At 44.4% G+C, this 18,661-nt stretch overlaps 1 protein-coding gene across 2 annotated transcripts in view; it reads right to left on the bottom strand.

Moving 5' to 3' along the window:
• Nucleotides 1-18,661, bottom strand: part of RYR3 (ryanodine receptor 3) — a 555,614-nt gene that overhangs the window by 72,429 nt on the left and 464,524 nt on the right. For both annotated transcript variants that reach the window (XM_049705467.1, XM_049705468.1), the window contains exons 60-65: nt 18,363-18,484; nt 14,973-15,022; nt 14,519-14,579; nt 12,397-12,635; nt 10,950-11,031; nt 2,235-2,365 (exon numbers count right to left, since the gene is read on the bottom strand). In XM_049705467.1, coding sequence (XP_049561424.1) covers nt 2,235-2,365; nt 10,950-11,031; nt 12,397-12,635; nt 14,519-14,579; nt 14,973-15,022; nt 18,363-18,484 — 685 coding nt within the window. The remainder of the gene's footprint in view (nt 1-2,234; nt 2,366-10,949; nt 11,032-12,396; nt 12,636-14,518; nt 14,580-14,972; nt 15,023-18,362; nt 18,485-18,661) is intronic.

The following is an 18,661-nucleotide window of genomic DNA, read 5'->3' as shown; positions in this document are numbered from 1 at the left end:
GTGAGAATAAAGCCACCAAGGCTTATTAGTACTCTGGGTCCTTAGACGGAAAGAAGAGTGGTGACAGAGAAAAGTGTGACAGGAACCTTTCCCCTCCTAGAACCCTTAGGACCCATGAGAGCTTGAAAAGGGGGCTTGAACCAAATGGAACGGATGCACAGTCTAGTCACCTGCTGGTACTGTGCATCAATATTTTAAGAAAATATGGGTTCTGAATAGGATAGGTTCTGGTTAGAAATGGTTTACTATGATTTTTGGGGGTCTGTTTTTCTTAATATTGATCAGACCCACGGTGCGGTAATTTTTGCTTCATGTCGCATCAAATCATTGTAGTTCTTTCCCGTTGGAGTCCAAGCTTCCTTCAAGGTTCCTGCTGGAAGCTCCTCTGTTCTAATCCATTGCCATTCAGCAGGATCACAATTCATCCATACATGGGGACTCTCTCTTCTACCCTCCAGAAGCAGGTTTACCACCTGCCTTGGATTCCAGTTCTAGGTTATCCTAGAACAGGGGGTGGGAAAACTTTTCCTATAAAGGGGTCAGACAGTAAATATGTTAGCCATTGCAGGCCCAACAGTCTTTGCTGCCACTACTCAATGGTGTCACTGCAGTTGAAGGGGAACAGAATGGGCCACCCCCAAATACATCCCTTTGGCAGAGGGGTTACTTTGAGCTGATTAGTTTTAAGAAACTGCAGACCCAGGAGAGTGTCTGAAAACAGAGTTACTCTTTTGTAAGGAAAATCTGCATTTATAAGGAAAGTTCACCTTAGATACAAGTGCCTGTACCAGAAGAGAGCTCTTGCCCGAGATCACTTTTTCATCTGAAAGACTCACGTGCACGGCAGGGCAAACTGTTCACCAAATCCTTCCTCTTCTCACTTTCCCATGAATGGCTACCCGCTTTGAAGCCCCAGACTCCTAACCCTTTCCTTAGGTCAGGATGGTGTATAAGCCTCAATTGTTGGGCTGGTTTTGAGTCTCATATCTTTGTGGGGCTCCCTTATGTACACATAGGTACATAAGTAAAAGTCTGTCTTTCTCCTGTCATTCTGTCTTTTTTTAGTGGGGGGGTTCTCGGCCAAGAACGATGAAGGGTAGAGGGAAAATTATTTTTCCTCCCCTACACAGTGCTAAAGCAGCTGCAGACAACATGTAAATGAGTGGGTGTGGCCATGTTCTAACACAACACCATTTACAAAAATCAGCCGTGGCCAGAGTTTGCCAACCACTGTTCTAGAACTCAGTGCACCAACACTCCTGTCAAATTCTCTTTCTTGTAGAATTTCAGTTCCTTCTTGTGTTTTTCTCTGCTTCATTTTCCCCGAAGATGGAGAACATGTGGTTATCATCCTTGGAAACACGGCCTGTCTGTGGACTTGAAGAGTGTAACGAGGGTTTCCCTGGTGGCGCAGTGGTTGAGAGTCCACCTGCCGATGCAGGGGACACGGGTTTGTGCCCCGGTCTGGGAAGATCCCACATGCCGCGGATCAGCTGGGCCCGTGAGCCATGGCCACTGAGCCTGCGCGTCTGGAACCTGTGCTCCGCAACGGGAGAGCCCACAGCAGTGAGAGGCCCGCATACCGCAAAAACAAAACAAAACAAAAAAAACCTGCCAAATTGTTAGGGGCTTCCCTGGTGGCGCAGTGGTTGAGAGTCCCCCTGCCGATGCAGGGGACACGGGTTTGTGTCCCGGTCCGGGAAGATCCCACATGCCGCGGAGCGGCTGGGCCCATGAGCCATGGCCGCTGAGCCTGCGCGTCCAGAGCCTGTGCTCCGCAACGGGAGAGGCCACAACAGTGAGAGGCCCGCGTACCAGAAAAAAAAAAAAAAAGAGTGTAACGAGGTTATTAATGCAGCTGTGCCCCTCCCACTGACACTCTGGAGAGGAACTGTAAAGGGCAGTCATATTCCCAGGTGCAGAAAGAGAACGGAGACCAGGGCAGACAGGAGAACCTGAATTTTTAGGATGCAAGGGATTTAGAAATCAACTACACTGTCTCCTCATTTTACAGAAGATGAAACCCAAGTCTAGCACTAACAAAGCACCTGCCTGTGCCCACTTTTCCAGCAAGATGGAGACGTGCCACACGGTGCCAGTTCTGACCTCCCGGCCCCTCCCAGACCACGTGAACCAGCCACAGTGCTGCAGGCTGCCATCCCTGCCTGCGTGGCCTTCCCTCCCGCTGCTTTCTTCAAGCACATCAGTGATGACCTCTGTGGGATGATACTTACTAGACCTCTCCCTGGGGGTTTTGGCGTTGAAGACTGAGAGTGGGTTGTAGCAGTCAAGGGTGGGCTCCAGGAATGCCACTGGTATGGCACCTGCCAGTGAGGCCAGGCATTCTCCGAGGGCAGGACGTTGCCTGGAAACAAAGAAGTCCATTTAGAAGTGGTGACAGCCCCATGCTGGCCCCATGCATTCATTGGTGGGCTACTTCCCCATAGATGGCTCCCCTGGACAGCCTGGGCCCCAGGCTCAGCAAGGTTGCATGCTCTTCCCCCTCCCTCACCTTTCTCTGGACACTAACCAACGGTTTACAATGGTCTCACTCCCTGGTACCTAGTTCTTAAGCAACTAAGGTGATATAATACACTGTGTAGCTTTGTTCTTCTCTCCCAGCATCTCTGAGGGCAAGTTTTGCTGGCATCCAAATTGAATCGGATCTTCCTGGTTCCCAGAATGTTTTGAAATCTTCTGTGTAATTTCTCTGTGTCTCTTCCCTGTGACTGGAGCTTGTGTCCACCAGTGGGAACAGTAGATAATGGGCCAAAAGCACCAATAAGGCACAAAACTAAAAGCCTGCTTTGCGAGAGAAACGACAGGTCCTAAAACACATTGCTTGATTTAGATGAAAGAGCTCTGACACCTATTACTTCTCTTTTTTTCCACAAACATTTGTGTGTCCACCATGTATTAAGCTCTGGGTTTTAAGTCCTTCTGTGAAACAAACAATCAGTCAAAAACAAAACGCTTGGGATTCCTAGTTCAGATTTGTATCGGATTGGCCAAAAATCCGAACGAACGCTTTGGCCAACCCAATCGTTCTCCGGCCAAGAGGCGTTGTGCTCCTTGCAGGATAACCAAGGCTGCAAGAATAACTGATGGGAACCAGCCCACCAGCTGGTCAAAGCAGAGCTAGTACTGAAATAGTGCTTCCCCCTCGCAGACCTGGGCTTAGCCTTGGAGTTGTACTTTCTAACCCCGCAGGTCCTTTCTGCTAGTGAGATGACACAGTGACAGTGCTGGCTAGAAGGGCCCCATATGGGGACTGACATCTGTTGCTTTCTGATGAATGGGAGACCAGAGCCATCTGGTTTCCACCCATCAATTATCTTTTCTCTGCCACTCACTGGCATTCAATCACAGACAGACTACATGCCCTCCTTGTGAGTTACACAAGTGATGTCAGTTTCCAAACAAGGGGAAAAATTTCTTCCAATAAACCAATAATGTGAGTCCTTTGTTAGACTGTGATACAAAGATAGCTAGTGGGAAATGCAGACAGTAGGTCGATAATGAAGAGTTGGAAGGGCTTACAGGGTTCAGGCTTACAGGGTTGCTGCCTTCCTCTGGGACTGATCAACTCAAACTGAGCGAGGATACTGTGTATATGAAGCCCAGTAGCAGAAGCTTTGGGAGTGGAGGGTGTCAGGCTGCATCTTGGGGGATGTTACAGAATCATCATGGAGAAAACCGCCGGCTAGAGAGGGCACACTTGGAGCCAAGAGCTAACAACCTACTACTGCAATTCTGTGGAAACAGGAAGGCATTCAGTTCTCAGGGTTCCCTTCAGCTCCCACCAAAACCCAAACCCAAGACCGCGTTAACTGCCCTTCACTATGACAACAGCCAACAATTCCAGCAGCACCAAGAGAAAGAATGTCAAAGCTGCAGGGTCTCTGGATGGGATAACAAGCATTTACTATGGGGCAAGGCAGGGGGCTGGCTAGGGGAGTCACTGTTTACTGAGGGGTGAGCGAGGTAGTCCTAACCTTGGCCTTTGGCTTCCAGGTGGTGAAATGAATGCGGGAAGGAAACATAGAACCCTGATGCAGTATGACAAAATAACACGTCTTTATGGTCTAATTATAAGGATTAAAATCAACCTGCAACTTCATTATAGCACACAGGAAGATACACATTTGAGCTGGATTAAAAATGTGATCTTAACTCGTCCTGAAAAACTGACTTGACAGGACTATCTGGGGTAGAATCAGAATCTGCAGGGGGCTAGCCTGGGGGTCCACAGAACTGTTCTGCTTGAGATGCCAGAGGAATCTACTGGACCAGAGAGAGGAAGGAGGGAGAGGGTGGGTGAGTGAACCGGTAGAAAGCTGTGTGTCCCTTGGAATCCCCACACAATCTTAGCCAAGTTAGCAAACTTATGAAAAATGAGATCTTTTCATCACTTTCAAAGACAATTAATATACATGGTTTTATTCCTTATCTTGTATCTTCTTCTTGGGCTCAGCTTTTAGGGAACCAACTGACAGCTTATTTGGCCATGAAGTATTTGAGCAGATAACTTTCAAATTAGCCTCTAGCAAGCAAGAATGCCCTCAACCGGACAAGCAGCTCTCAGCTAACAGCACAGCCTTGTCCTTCCGTGGAAGGTCTGACTGTTAATTTGCCCCATCCAGGTCTGCTCTGGAGACAGAGCAGCAGTCCCCCTGGGCCCTGTGTGCGCTGCCCGGCTCCATTTGGAGGCTGCATCAGTGGTTGAGGGAGAAAGCAGGGGAGGCAGTGGGGCTGTGGAGACCGCAGAGACCAGGCCTCCTCTCTGGGAAGCTTTGCAAAGCTGCTTCACCTCTGAGCAGGCCCCGGCCAGGCCTGTTCTCCCACCTCCCCTTCTCTCCACCTCTTCTTCCCCCATCCCCTCCCTTCTTTGCTACGCTCACGGTGGTGGTGGAGAGGCATGAGAAGGGCCCAACACCCTCAGGGACAGCTGAGCAGAGGGAGGGCCTGTACGCATCAAACATGAGGACACACAGGGCCTGTTTTTTCAGTCAACATTCTCTCCATTTTAACCAACCCCAGGGGCCAGCCAGTGAGGAGAGATACCCCATTTTCTCTCATTAGTCTTGCCTTTTGAGGAGGAAAAGGAAATAAAGAGTTAAATTATGAAAGGAAAGAAATACCATAGAGAGAGCTTTGAGTAAGGAAAAAAATCTGGGTGAAAATCAGGGATGACCAGGGGTAATATCAAATTAGAGAGCAAATTTTACTTGGCCCAGGGAGGGGAACCTTGGAAACAGCTGGTCCTGGGTTGTCTTGGTACTAAACCCATTATTCCTTCCTTTCTCTTTCTCTCACCAAAATGAAGAGTTGTGATCTCCTGAAAGTGGACTTATAGGAAGTTCATCTGATAAAAGGCAATCCTTGGAGCAAAGGACAGTTCTCTAGTGCTCTGCTGATTCCCTGACTCAAAGGAGAGGGACAAGTATAATATTAATTACTGACAAACTGCGTCTCTACAAGCCCACCACACTGGCATTTTCTAGTCTGGAGCACACAGTGATGCTAATCCGTTGTGAGGGAGAAACAACGGTTCTCCTGGCCTCGCTTTTAGAAGTTCCGTAAAAGTAAAGCCCGGAAGTCTGCCAATTAATGTTCCTGGCTGTGAAATACCAGAGTGAATGACCTTGGTCTCCAGGTCCAAGGGGGACTGAGCCTGGCAAAGCCCTGCTGTTAAAATGCTTCTCTGATCATTAGTGCCCCCCCAGGGGGCAGTGTGGGTATAGACCAAGCAGAGCAAGGGCTACAGAAACAGTTCCATGGCAACTCAAGGATCTACTGGAAGAGTTTAGCAGTGGATAGAGAAACTCACTCTCCCCCTACCCACCCACCCCCTGCCTTAGCTCTTATTGCCTAGAACAGTATTTTTCATATAATAGTACTTGGTCAATGCTGACAGACTGAAGACGGTTCAATTTACTTTTTTTTAGTTGAAGTATAGTTGATTTACAATGTAACAGGTGTGAAGCAAAGTGATTTGGTGTATGTGTGTGTATATATTCTTTTTCAGATTTGTTTCCACTATAGGTTACTACAAGATATTGAATATAGTTCCCTGTGCTCTACAGTAGGTCTTTGTTGTTTATCTATGTTATATATAGTGGTGTGTATCTGTTAATCCCAAATTCCTAATTTATCCCTCCCTTCCTGCTTTTCACTTTGGTTCAATTTGTATTTCAGTTCTTGTTACTTCCTAAGTTGACCTCTCAATTTTATTTCCATGGACTGGGACCTTGCTTCTCAACTGTCTATCATCCGGGACACAGGCAGAGACAAATTCATCATGGTAATAATAATTATGCCTGCACATATCTGGTGCTTTGCAATTTTGAAAGTTCCTTCACGTAAATTCCAGAGGATGCTAAGGAGAGGAAGCAACACGTAGCACAGGGGCAGAAAGTGGAGGCAGAGCAAGGTTCTAGATAGAAATACTAGTAATCTCAGTGGTTAAGGGAAAGCCATGTTTGATCAGAACAAAACTGGTCAAAGGGGGCAAAGCAGGAAGGAAGATATAAACATTTCTAAAGTGTGAAGGCAAAAATAAAGTTTTAATTTGAAATAAAATGGAGAGTCAATGCTCAATGCAGTTAATTACAAAACTTAGTTTTCTTGATGCACCCCCACCAAATGCTCTATCAATTAATCAAAGTATATCCAGATTAAAGAATGTTAAGTATTCTCCATGTTTAAATACACGAAAGCCTTTACCCTACCCTGAAATTCTGTATCTGAAAACTTTGCTTGTCAGTGACCATCTCAGTATTGCCTCAATTAGAAAATATCCCGAAAGAGGTCTCTACTCTGTTTCAATGACTTTTTCCTTCTCACAGTCAACACTATCACTGAGGTGTCCAGATCTTTTCTATGCACAATGCACTCAAGCTATATTGAGTGGTTCCTTTGCAACCCTACAGACATTCATTAGCCAAAGAAACTTCAGTAAAAGGTGGTAGAGAAATGGTGGGTTTCGTTATATTGGGTTGGCCAAAAAGTTCATTTGGGTTTTTCCGTAACATCTTACAGAAAAGCTGGAACAAACTTTTTGGCCAAGCCAATACTTTCCTCCCTAAAACCCACAAGAGCTGGGGAAAAATTTGGGAAGAAATTTAGATCTGTGCTGAAATTAGAAAATGTGTGATAACTTCATACTGCAAAGTATGGACCAAATCAAGTGAAGATGCTGAAACTGAAACATTCTTTCAAGACCTAGAGCAGAGTGTAGACATCATTGGAAGTAAATATGGGGGTTTTGAGGAGCCCAGGAAAGGAGTTTTGCTTGAAACAATGAGACTTAAGGGTGTGAGCAGGCCCTGGGAGACCTGTTGGACGTGTGTGGGACTCAGGTTCCATCCTGCAGAGTGGCAGGCAGGACCAGAGTAGGAAGGAGTGTGCATGCCATCTGCCACAACTATGACCTGGACGCCTGGCCTGGAGAACCAGTGGAGGTGAGGTAGAGTGAAAGAGTGAGAAGTAACCTGTTTTGTAGCTGCTGCCTCAACTCCTCTAAAGCAGAGAAGAAACATACATTAAATCACTAAGCAAAAGGCCTATTCTATAGGATGCACCAGGAATTTCACCAACCTCTCATCTGCACCAGCTGTTTACTCTGGTTGAGGAAGGACACCAAAGGATAAGGGTGGATGACTCCTAGGGCTAAAGGCACTGCTGATACGGTGAGAAAGAGTTCTCAGTCAGCTTCTAGGTTTTGAAGCTGCCTGATGTTTCAGCCCTGTCCACTCTCCTCCACCGAACACACACACACGCACACGCATACGTGCGTCATACACACACACGTACTCCTTTCCCTTCTTGAGAACTAGAAATGTACCTAATGACCAAGAAATAGATGAGAAATAGAGTTCAGAGGAAGAATTATCCAGGAAAAACCCAGAAAACTTCTCTCTACCCTCACAGAATATAAGAAGAGATATTAACATGGAGATAGTTTCAGAAAAGAACAATTAGCTAAAAGTTACTGAGGAGAAAATGAGAGATGTGGGAGGTTAAGGAAAAAGCCAATAAATACACATAATTTCGCTCTTTGAACAACAGCTAAGACAAAAAACCCAACAACAATATAATAAAATGAAAGACTCGTTAAATAAACGAGGACCTAATTCTGAAGACGGAGGGGGCATATTAAGTTCTGAGAAGAAGTGCAGGGGCTGATACAGAAAGGACAACCCTGGGAGACGGTAGTAGTGAAGTGAATGAGCTTCAAGACCAAAGAAAGAACCCAGTGAGCAGCAGCTTCTCCCCTCCCACGGCAAAGTCACGTGTGTGGGGAACAAACCACCGGATCCAAGGAACACACACTGTCAGAACACAAAGAAGCAAAGGCTATACACTTCCGAGGAAGGAGAATTATGACCCAAGGATTTTATACCACGGAAACTGTGCACATATAAAGTCAAAGGATGATAGTCCAAAATATGCAAAGACTCAAGAGTAGGGCTCTTACAGAAGCAACTACATATGATGAATCTGGCCAACCAAGAGATAAATCAGGGCTTCCCTGGTGGCGCAGTGGTTGAGAGTCCGCCTGCCCATGCAGGGGACGCGGGTTCGTGCCCCGGTCTGGGAAGATCCCACATGCCGCGGAGCGGCTGGGCCCGTGAGCCATGGCCGCTGAGCGTGCGCATCCGGAACCTGTGCTCCGCAACGGGAGAGGCCACAGCAGTGAGAGGCCTGCGTACCGCCAAAAAACAAAAGAAAGAGATAAATCAAAATAAGAGTTTTGGAATGGGAAAGTCACAGTTCAAAAGGATTGGCTACACACTGAATCATTTAAATACAAACCAAGGTAAACAACTCAAGGAACATTAGTTCTAGAATATTCCAAAATAAAATGTATGTGTTATAAGGAATTACATAGCAAAAAAGGAAAGGTAGAAAGGACAGGAAGTAGCTAGAAATGTAAATGTACTAAACTTGCTAATCTTTTTTAAAGTAGAGAATTGATGATTTTATCTAAATGATAAATTAAAAATATGAGTTGTATGATAAAGAAATTCAGTTTTTAGCTTCATCCAACAAGACAAAGTTGCAAAGCAATATTATGATCCAACATGTGTAAGAACTTACACATGTAGAAAACACCTGGAACGGTATACACCAAACTGTTACTAGGTGGGGTGGTCTGGGGTGAAGAAAACAGCAGACTTTTAACTTTACATATGTCTGTACTGTTTGATTTCTTTTTTGAATAAGTATGTCTTACTTTCACAATACAAGAGAAAATAAACAAATAAAAGTCATTAATGGTGGCAGCATCACAACTCGAGGATTTTAAATCTTAATTTCCTTAGTTGTTTCATTAACTAATGGAGAGACAACAGGGGCATATTTGATCTAGGGGCTTCTTCAAGCCTGGCTTTCTACCTGTGTGGAGTATAAAACACAGGTACCAATATTCACAGTGCTGTGAGAATATGAATAAAATATAAAAAGTCATATGAAGAAGTCTTTTTCTGGTCTGACATTTCAGAGTTGACCTTTCTTTGAATTTTTTTCTTTTTTAGAAAGAGAATAATGCATAAGCTTTTCAAAAGATTGTATAAAGAAACACATACACATATAGATGTATGTATATAGGCACAAGCACACAGAAACTGACAGAATAAGAAAAGATATTGAGAAAATATTCACAGATGCTTAATGAAAGTAAAGATACCTTCCCTAAGTGAAATTCTGTATTAAACAGAAAAAATTTTATTAAGTTTCTTGTTGATTTGGTATAAAATATGGTTATGACTTTTGTCTGCCCAGTTCCTATTAAAGGATAGAACTATTTATCTATATTTCATGTAAAACAATAAGGAAAGCTACATAACTCTAAGGAATTACAATCATAATCAAAATAAATTAGTCCTTAGTTCTCCAGTTGATTTCTTGAACTCTAGAAGCTACTTAAAAGCAGTAATTATGATGACATAGACATTTCTTCAACATTGTTTGGTTATTAGCACATGATTTCAAGTCATCAGTTCTTGAGTTCTTGAAGGAGCCCAAGTCTTGTCTTTCCTTTATTGAGAAATTGCAATCAGAATTTATGTAAGTTTCGATGTGAAATGGGGATTTACCATTGGTTTGTTTGTAAAGGTATCATAAACTGAGGAGGCCCATGGAGGATGGATACCAAGGGGATGTTTAGATTAAATAATTTTAAGCACAGATCAAAATCCTTCAGCATCGTTGACTGAAAAGGCAGAAAAGGGAAAAAAACGTCTTCCAAGGATAAGACTAAGTCTAGGGTTTGGCTAACACTGTGTTTATCTTCCTGATCTTCCCCGTGGATTTAAACAGAACCACACAACACACGGCATTTGATGGTGAAAAGCAGGCGGTCACCGAAGGCCTCCATCGCTCCAGGCAGAGTAGTGAGTAGAGCAGGAAGCTAAGCACCTCAGCAAATCTGCCTGTTCAGACTCAAGACCACTGAAGAGCATTTCTGCTTCCAAAGTGTGGACTTGTCTAAAACTACAGCTAATGTGACAGCCGAGAATGGTAAAGGTCCAGGGCTGTATCACACAGAAACTCATTAAACACTAAAGCAACCGCCTCACGTCCCTTGAGCTTCTCAGCAAGCTTTAACCACAGGAACTCTGGAGGCTATTTGGAAACTGTGATTATGAAAAAAGAGACATTTCTTCGACATTTTTTTGGCCACCAGCACATGATTTACCTTGGCTATATTGCTGCTCCAGCCACATACATTCTGCAGCTATCGCCAGGGAAGTCATACATCTCAGAAGCCTCATTAACACATTTTATACTGCTGTAAACATTTCATACCCTAGGCTCAAAATCACCAAGCCATTTCGGTGAGCATTTCGCTTCTGCTGGATTGAAAAGATGCTATTGTTAAATGTTTAAAGACGTAAGTAACACATTCAGCCTGAATGTGTTAGCTTCTTTTGTTCGCTAATTACCTTTCAACATAGATGTTCTTTCCTGTCCCAAGGGAGTAGAGGCTGCACAGTATATGGTAGCATGAAATCTGCACGTCACCCACTGAAAAGACCAAACAAGAGCTGTCATTCCTGTTCATCAATCCCAGTGGCCCACCTCCTGCACACAGAAAGGGTCTGCAAACAGAAAACACGTGGTGGCATCACCTAAGAGCCAAAGAGCTCTCTCTCTCTCTTTTTAACAAATATAGCCCCTCTCTACTCAAATGCCAGTTGCTGAACTGGGAGAGGAAACACCAACAGAAAAACACCCTCCATTGAGCTATCCCAATTCCTTTGTAGGACTCCTGACACAGATCACATTGCTTCTCAGGGAAAGGAATCACTTGACTAATGAGTCCTTCCATATGGGTATTTTTTCCCCCTCCAATAGAGGGAGACGCTGTAATCAAATTTTATCCAGAGCACGATCTCCTTCTTTTGAAAGGAAGAATGCAAGAAATCAAAGAAGTTTGAATGAGCTTTTTGTTCCTTTCTTAGGGAGATATGTACAATGTCCCTACCTCTGCAGAGACAGAGCAAAATTCCTCCTGTCCACCTGTTCCAAGTCCTCTGATGCTTTTCAAAAGGTAGTTCAACTGTATCATGATTTTGCCGTGTTTCCCAAGGGAAGGGCGTGTTTCGCTTAGGAACTTAATGGGCAGACTACGTGCCTCTATTAATGTATGGAACTCATGATAAGACTGGAACCAATTTAACATAAAGAGAACTAATTTAATTTTTAATTTTTCAACAAGGAAGTGCATTGTGTCCATGACACAGAGTAGCGAGTTTGAATGTTCCCCTACCTTTCCCCTAACCCCATGGAAATAACTGATTTTCCCTGTCGAAGGCTATGGAAGACACAGCCTTGGCTACTGACAACTGGTTAAACTAATTAAATCATGTGCCACCATTTAAAGTGTGAAACTGAAGCTTGGTGGCAGCATAAGAGGGCCGGACATGGTACCAAATGCAAACTGAAAGAAAACCAACCCACTACGGTCTTCTTCTGGAGGCTTAGACAATGAAATGTTAGCAGCTTCTCTTTGCTCCTGGTATCCAATGAATACATTAAAGCTTCTTTACAGGAAAATTGGTGGTCTGGGAGCAACCTATATCTCTTGCTGGATTTCTCAGATAACCTATTCAAATTAAGTGAGAACACAATGGCTGAGAGCTAAACCAGTGGGTGGGAAAATTCTCGTCCTGAAAAACAGTGGGAAAAGATGAAATATTATATACTCAAATTTGGGCATTTCTTCCCCTCCAAGAGTCTATGACTTCATTTTTAAATCTAAGAAGGGAAAAGTGTGGAAGAGTTCTCTCTACTCTGTCCTCAAGGTCAGCCTAAGGGAATGAGCCACACACGTCCTATTGATCCGTGGCCAGATGCACATGAATGCATGACGGGCAGCAGGTGACTCACAGAGTAAATCCACCCCGAACTGATGCTGGGCCACATGCTCAAAGATGGACTTCAGGATGGGGAGCAGAGCCACCGTGGTGTAGTTTATATTCTGAGAGACGCCTTTCATCTGCGTTCTGGAATGGGTAAACTTCCCGAGCTTCAGGTTTTCTGAAGTCTTCTCTAAGTCTTCGGCTGCATTTTCAAAGAATGCTCGTAACCCGGCCTTCACCAGCTCTGAGCCTGACTTCATGACTGTCCTGTAAGCAAACAATGTTCAAAACCAGAAGCATAATCTGAATCTTTGGCCAACCCCCTTCTTGAGACTGGTGGCTTGCAGTGCAACCTGGGCAGATGTTTGACACCCCACTCACCTGGAAGACACCGAGTCGGGAGAAATGGACAGAGTGGTTATTAGCACCCAGAAAGAAACTGGGATCCACAAGCCCAAAGGGCAGGGGGGTGGGCAGCAACTGGAAGGCATGCTTGATTTGAGGGAATGACTGCTCAACTCTTTGGAAATGGCAGGACGACTTAGAAAGAAACTAATATTGGTCACCTGCTATCTATATAATATTGCAGCTGGCTACATTCTTCTGCAAGTATCTAATTAAAAGGAGGGCGAGGGGAGCTTTTCTTGCAGCTCCACATGGGCTCAGCAACTTTCATAAGGACTAGTTAGAAATATTAGCTCTCCTGTGATGTAGGACCTCTTAGAGAGAGAGAACAGAGAATTAAATCAACTGAAGCTTAGATTTCTATCAGTTTTCAGGGATGTTCTAGCTTGGAGAAGGGGAGTGGAGAAGAGCCAGTCCCTTTTAAAACAGACAGCTTAATCAGACCACCGAAAAAAACATGTGGGAATGGAGATTAGCTATGGGTACCTGGGGCTTTCCCTTAAAACTATTTTATAAAACTTAGAACTGGAACAAAGCCTACAAGTCATCTATTCTTTTCCATATTTCTACATCTTATTCACAAGATTATGACAGGCTTGCTATAAGGACAGATGCTTTTTATCTACAGCATTTTCATGATAGTCAGCCAGCCAATCAGAAAAATAAAAACAAGGAAATAAAGTCAGTGAGGCTTGCTGTAAGTATTTATGAACCACCCTCCTCAGGTTTTCTCAGGAATGACTACGAAAAAAAACATGCAGGTCGGTGCAGGTCGGTACGTTTAAGAAAGAGGACTCTCTCTTAAGGCATTTTGCATGCTTTTGGGAATAAAGATTCCTCGTCCCAGTTGCATCCCTGGGGTGCTTTGGTCTGGGCGTGAAAATGTTGTGCTGTCGTAATATCTCCACAATATGTTTGTTTCTCTCTGACACTTGAAAATCCCCTTTAACTACCCTTAACTTTTTAAAAAAAAACATTCTTAGTTTGTAGAGGATTTTCATCATCTGGCCACTCTTTCAGGTTGGTGCCTCTCTTCTGCGTTGGGTTTTGGGATGTGTGTTCTCTCAACTGTGACAGGGGCCCTGCTTAATGAGTGTGTTAAAGAAAGCTCCCTGTCAGTTATTTGCACTGCTTCTCTTTTTTATCTCATCAAATAACTTATGTTTATACTACCAGAATACACACACACACACACACACACACACACATATGTATGTATGTGAAAGAAAAGGAAGACTTCCTTTCTTGTTCAGCCATCTTTCCCATCAGACCCTCAGGTCATGGGCTTGAATCTATCTTTGTCTTTGATCTTCTGGTAATCACATCCCCTCCTTGGCCATTTTGAATTCAGAGTGCTGTGGGCCCCCTCTCCCAGGATTCTTATGGCATTGCCACCCATCAGGCAGCTCTTCCTTTTTCTTTTTTTGTGGAGAATTAGATACGAAGTGGTACTTTGCCACGTTACGTATTTTATCTTCTGAAAGATGAACTTCTCAGGAAGAGAAGACAAGAATTGATCAAATGCTCAGCTTTCGGTATCTGCCATGATGGTGGCTCTCCATCATGTGAGCTGAGAAACAGAGTGTGCTAACGTCATGGTGGGATCCACCTTGTCCCCATCTTCCCTTTTCTCCCCAGCTCCCGCATAATGGTGACACATCTCCTCTTCAGTACAATAATAAGCAAGGAGAGAGGGCCAGAGAGGGAGTCCTGAGAAACGACTGGAAAATTCTGGGCACACTTACCTTGTGTCAAGTGTCTGAGCTAAGATGTGAAGACAGCTCACCATTGTAGTAGAATCGTTCCCTAAAATCAAAAGTATCACCTGTAACTCCCCAAAGCATTCAGCCTGTCATTTAAACACAATCTTCTCAATAAGCATAAACAGCCCAGCCTTATTAACCACCAGCACACCAAGCGCCAGGCCTCCGTTCGGGGCCAAAGCATTTATCTCTGGCCTGACGCATCGCTTTATGATGGAAGTTAGAGGCAGGGCTTAAAGCATTCATTGGCGTGGAAAATCTGAGCTGTTCAAGGGGGGAGAGAGGGGTTTATCATACTTCAGACCAACTTTCTATGGCAAATGTAGGTGACACCTTAGTCCTAAGGCTCAGCTTGTCTGCAGGAGCCACAGATGAAGGCAAAACACAAGTTCAGGATAATTACAGAGGGTGAAGCCTTTAGCGATACTTCTCTTACCAAAGAGGGAAATCCTATGTCGAACAAGAGCAGCGAGTTTGCAGAACAGGCTGAAGCAGAAAAGAATGAAAGTCAGAAAGGGACAGAGATTCAAGGAAGACTCATTTGTACCCCACCCCTTGGCCCCTGTGCAGTAATTAGGGCAAGATGCACTGTGGTCCCCTCAAAGAATCCTCTGGACCACACTAGGACAACATGTGGTTCCCACTGTCCTGCTGGAGAATCATGAGAGGTACCTTGCAGGCAGAAAACAATCCTTCTGCAACAAGGACCATGTTTTGCAATGAGCCACCTGTTGCAAACCACCTCTTCCTATAGCGTACTATATGTGGAAAGGTTCATCTGTAGAACATTCATGGATAAACGAGGATTCTGGAAGGAAGCATGATTTTTCCATTACTGCAGTGGATTGCAAGCCCTTTCTGTAGCCTTCACTCGGGGGAACAGGGTGTGAGGCCTTAGTTGGAGGTGTGCAAGATGGTGGGATTGGAAGAAAGTTAAAGGTTCAGGTATGGGCAATACTGTGCTGAACCAGAAATATTTCAAGAAATGGCTTTTCTCTGACATCTCCATTAGCCTATAGGCCTGACTGGGTTGCTGTCCTATCTGTGCCTTTCAAGCTAGGAAATCCCATCTGCTACGCTTTCGTGTTTTTTGACCCTATTCCATGCTTTCACCCATACTGTCTACCATGGAACCCCTAGGAGTCCAGTTGTGTCTTACTGTTTTCCTTTCCACAGTGTCTAATAGAGGGCTTTGTGCAGTTAGCAAAGAGCCCATGGATGTTTCTGAACACACTCCTGATAGCCCCTGTCTAGGGGCACTATGGCCATCATTTGACCTGTGTTGCTGAAGGTCTTGGGAGGAGATTCCTCAGAACGCTGACATTACTTGACATCGGCACAACTAGGTAAGAACTTAGCAATCCCTTCAGAAAGCAGTCCTTCCTGGTGGAACAGAAAGAGGGGAAGTAAAATAAAATCACCTGGTACAGGCCATGGGATGCCAAGGTGAGACCTAGCTGAAGTCCTTCCCAAGATCTTCTTAGAAGTCATGGGCGTCTTGCCCCACACAGGGCAAAAACCTTTAGGGGACAGCTCAAATAGAGAAGAAATCCATCCAAGTGTTGGTGGGGATGAAAACTTGTTCACCTCTAAATGGTTTTCAATGAATACCCTGAGCCTTTCTGGGCTGTCTACTGGACACCACAGCCAAAGTCTCTGCTGCTTAGTCATTTGTTCTTGCAGTGGAAATAAGTTGGAAACACTAGCCTAGAGCTTAAGAGAGCTCAGAGTAAGTTAACAGAAATTTGGCAGCCCGCGAGTGTGAAATTAAATATGAACTGCTGCTTCTTTTCTCTTCCCCGGATGTTTGTTTTTTTTCAGAGTTATGTATCTGATGAAAACTCATGGAGTTGGCGGAGATCCTGGAGGAATATGAGCTCTGTGTTTTAGCTTTCTCGTCTGTAGTCAGCGACTAACCACATGACCCTTTTAGCCTGTAGAATTAGGGGCTGATAAACTCAGCTATTTCTGGCAAAATGCTTCAAAATGAACCCACTCTGTATAAATACAAAATTAACATTTTTCTAACTAAAGCAGATCCTTGGGTTGTTTGATCCTAATATAAACGTGGCTCCCCTTGCTGTCGGAAGTGCTTTCTCAGGTGTGTCAAGGCTGGGGCCTGAAATTTCCAAAGGCCCTTTTTCGTTGCCTGTGGGACCCACGATTCAAGCAGGAGCACTGTCCTTCACCCAGAGTTATGAGGGGCCAGAGTCCCCAGGCGCCTCTCTCTCATCTCAGAATTTGAAGGTGATAAATTAAAGAGCTCCCAGGGGAGAGATTCCGGAAAGCACTGGTAAATTGCATCAGATGCAGAAGAGGTGGGGTATGGGTGAAGGCTGGGAACAAAAGGGGTCTGGAGATGTGAGCACGTTCAGTGCCGATATGGCCACTTCTATGGGAGGGCAGCGGGCACACTGATGGATCTGAAAGCTATTTGCAAGGCCGATCGGCGAGCTCCAGCTTGTACTCCAGCTGCGACAAATGGTGCCTGGCTGAACAAATGTTACATTTCCATGAATTAATACCCTAAGAAAAACAGATGAAGAGAACAGACACACCTGCCCTCTGTTGGCTTATCTGAGTATCTCACTTGGTTCTTCATTTCCTTAACTTCTTACAAAAAACACCGGCGTGTCATGAAAATATCTAGGAAATCTTGGGTCAGTAACTGATTCTAAGTGTATCTCATTTTGACATCATGCGCTCCTCCCTGCTTAACAAATATTAATGTCAGAAGTAATTACAGTGTAGAGAAAATGGCACTCGATCTGGATAGAGAGGGCTACGCTTTCATTCTTGCTCTAACTTACGACCTGGGTCACTTTAGGCACTGGAGTGAACCTGCCCAAACCTCGGTTTCCTCATCTGCAAAATGGAGATCATAACACACAGGTGGTTCCTGGAATTTAAAGCATTGTGGTGTTTCACAATGATATTTCCACAGGTGGGCAATAACTTGTGCATATCAAAAAATCGAGCTCACTGCTGAGCCATGCTGTGCTTCATAAATGTTAGCTAAATCCTAAAGTTGAATATCCTCCCAAAGATGGTGATATTCAATGGCTGGGCCCTTATAAAATATAAAGTACATTGTTCACCATCAGTGGATGCCAGGGAAAGGGCTGACAGACTGCCTTTATTGCAGTCCTTAACTCTTTGCCATTTAGAAGTCTAATCCATCCCTTGTCATTCGTAAATCAAATACAGAGAACCTGAGGCATAGTGGTATCCACTTGTAGCCTGATCACGAAGCACCTGCTTTGTTCTCAGCTCTGCTGAGGCATCCACGTGTCATGCCTAGTGGAATAAGAAGGGAAGCTGGTGCTTTTGATGAAAATTTGTTTCCTGTTAGGAATTTAAATTGAATTATGTCACTCTAGATTTCAAATCTCAGATCATCCACACCAAGACTTGTAAGATCTGATTCCTTAAAAAAAAGTTAAGCTTAAAAAGCCTGAGAAGAATGAGAATGAAAACAGTATTAATCCGTTTCTTCTCAACGTTGTGTGTTTGCTTTTCCCAAGCTTCAGAATTACCTTCTCCTTTTTCTAAATGTTATTTCAGGATAGAAGCTGACCTGAGGATATAAGTTTCCCCCAAGCCCTACTGATACCCCCAAACAGTGCACCTCTCTCGGTTGCCAAAATAATATACAGATAAGTGTGAATAAAGTCACTTTCAAAACCAAGATGATAACCAAAACCTCTGAGCTACCAATCATCAGGCCACAGTTCATTTCTCCAGAAGATTCACCACTGAAGCCCCAGGAGGCTGGGGTTTTACATAAATCACGTGAGCACCGTGACCTTCTCTTCTGCAGACTCACCTGGCCACCATTTCTTTCTCCTTATGAGAGGCGTACCCGCTGCTGCTAAGGGGCTTCAGAGGGGACGAGAGGAAGTAGAGGCGGTGATTGGTGAAGTACTGGTCAACCAGTGGGAGAAGAACCTGAAAGACCCACCAGAGATGCACTTCTAAGAGGCTGGCCAAAGCCCTTCCTCTGGTTCCTCTGAAAAAGTTCATCCTTAATGAGCAAAAAGACCCTGAACACAAAAAGACTCTGGTCCTGGAATTTCTAGGAAACTCTACCCTGGGAATCCCAGTTTCCAAAACATGTTTTTTCTT

This window comes from Orcinus orca, chromosome 2, assembly GCF_937001465.1.
Source record: "Orcinus orca chromosome 2, mOrcOrc1.1, whole genome shotgun sequence".
NCBI classification, from domain to species: Eukaryota; Metazoa; Chordata; class Mammalia; order Artiodactyla; family Delphinidae; genus Orcinus; species Orcinus orca.
The sequence above is the reverse complement of the archived record's forward strand: the minus strand, read 5'-3'. Positions and strand labels throughout refer to the sequence as shown.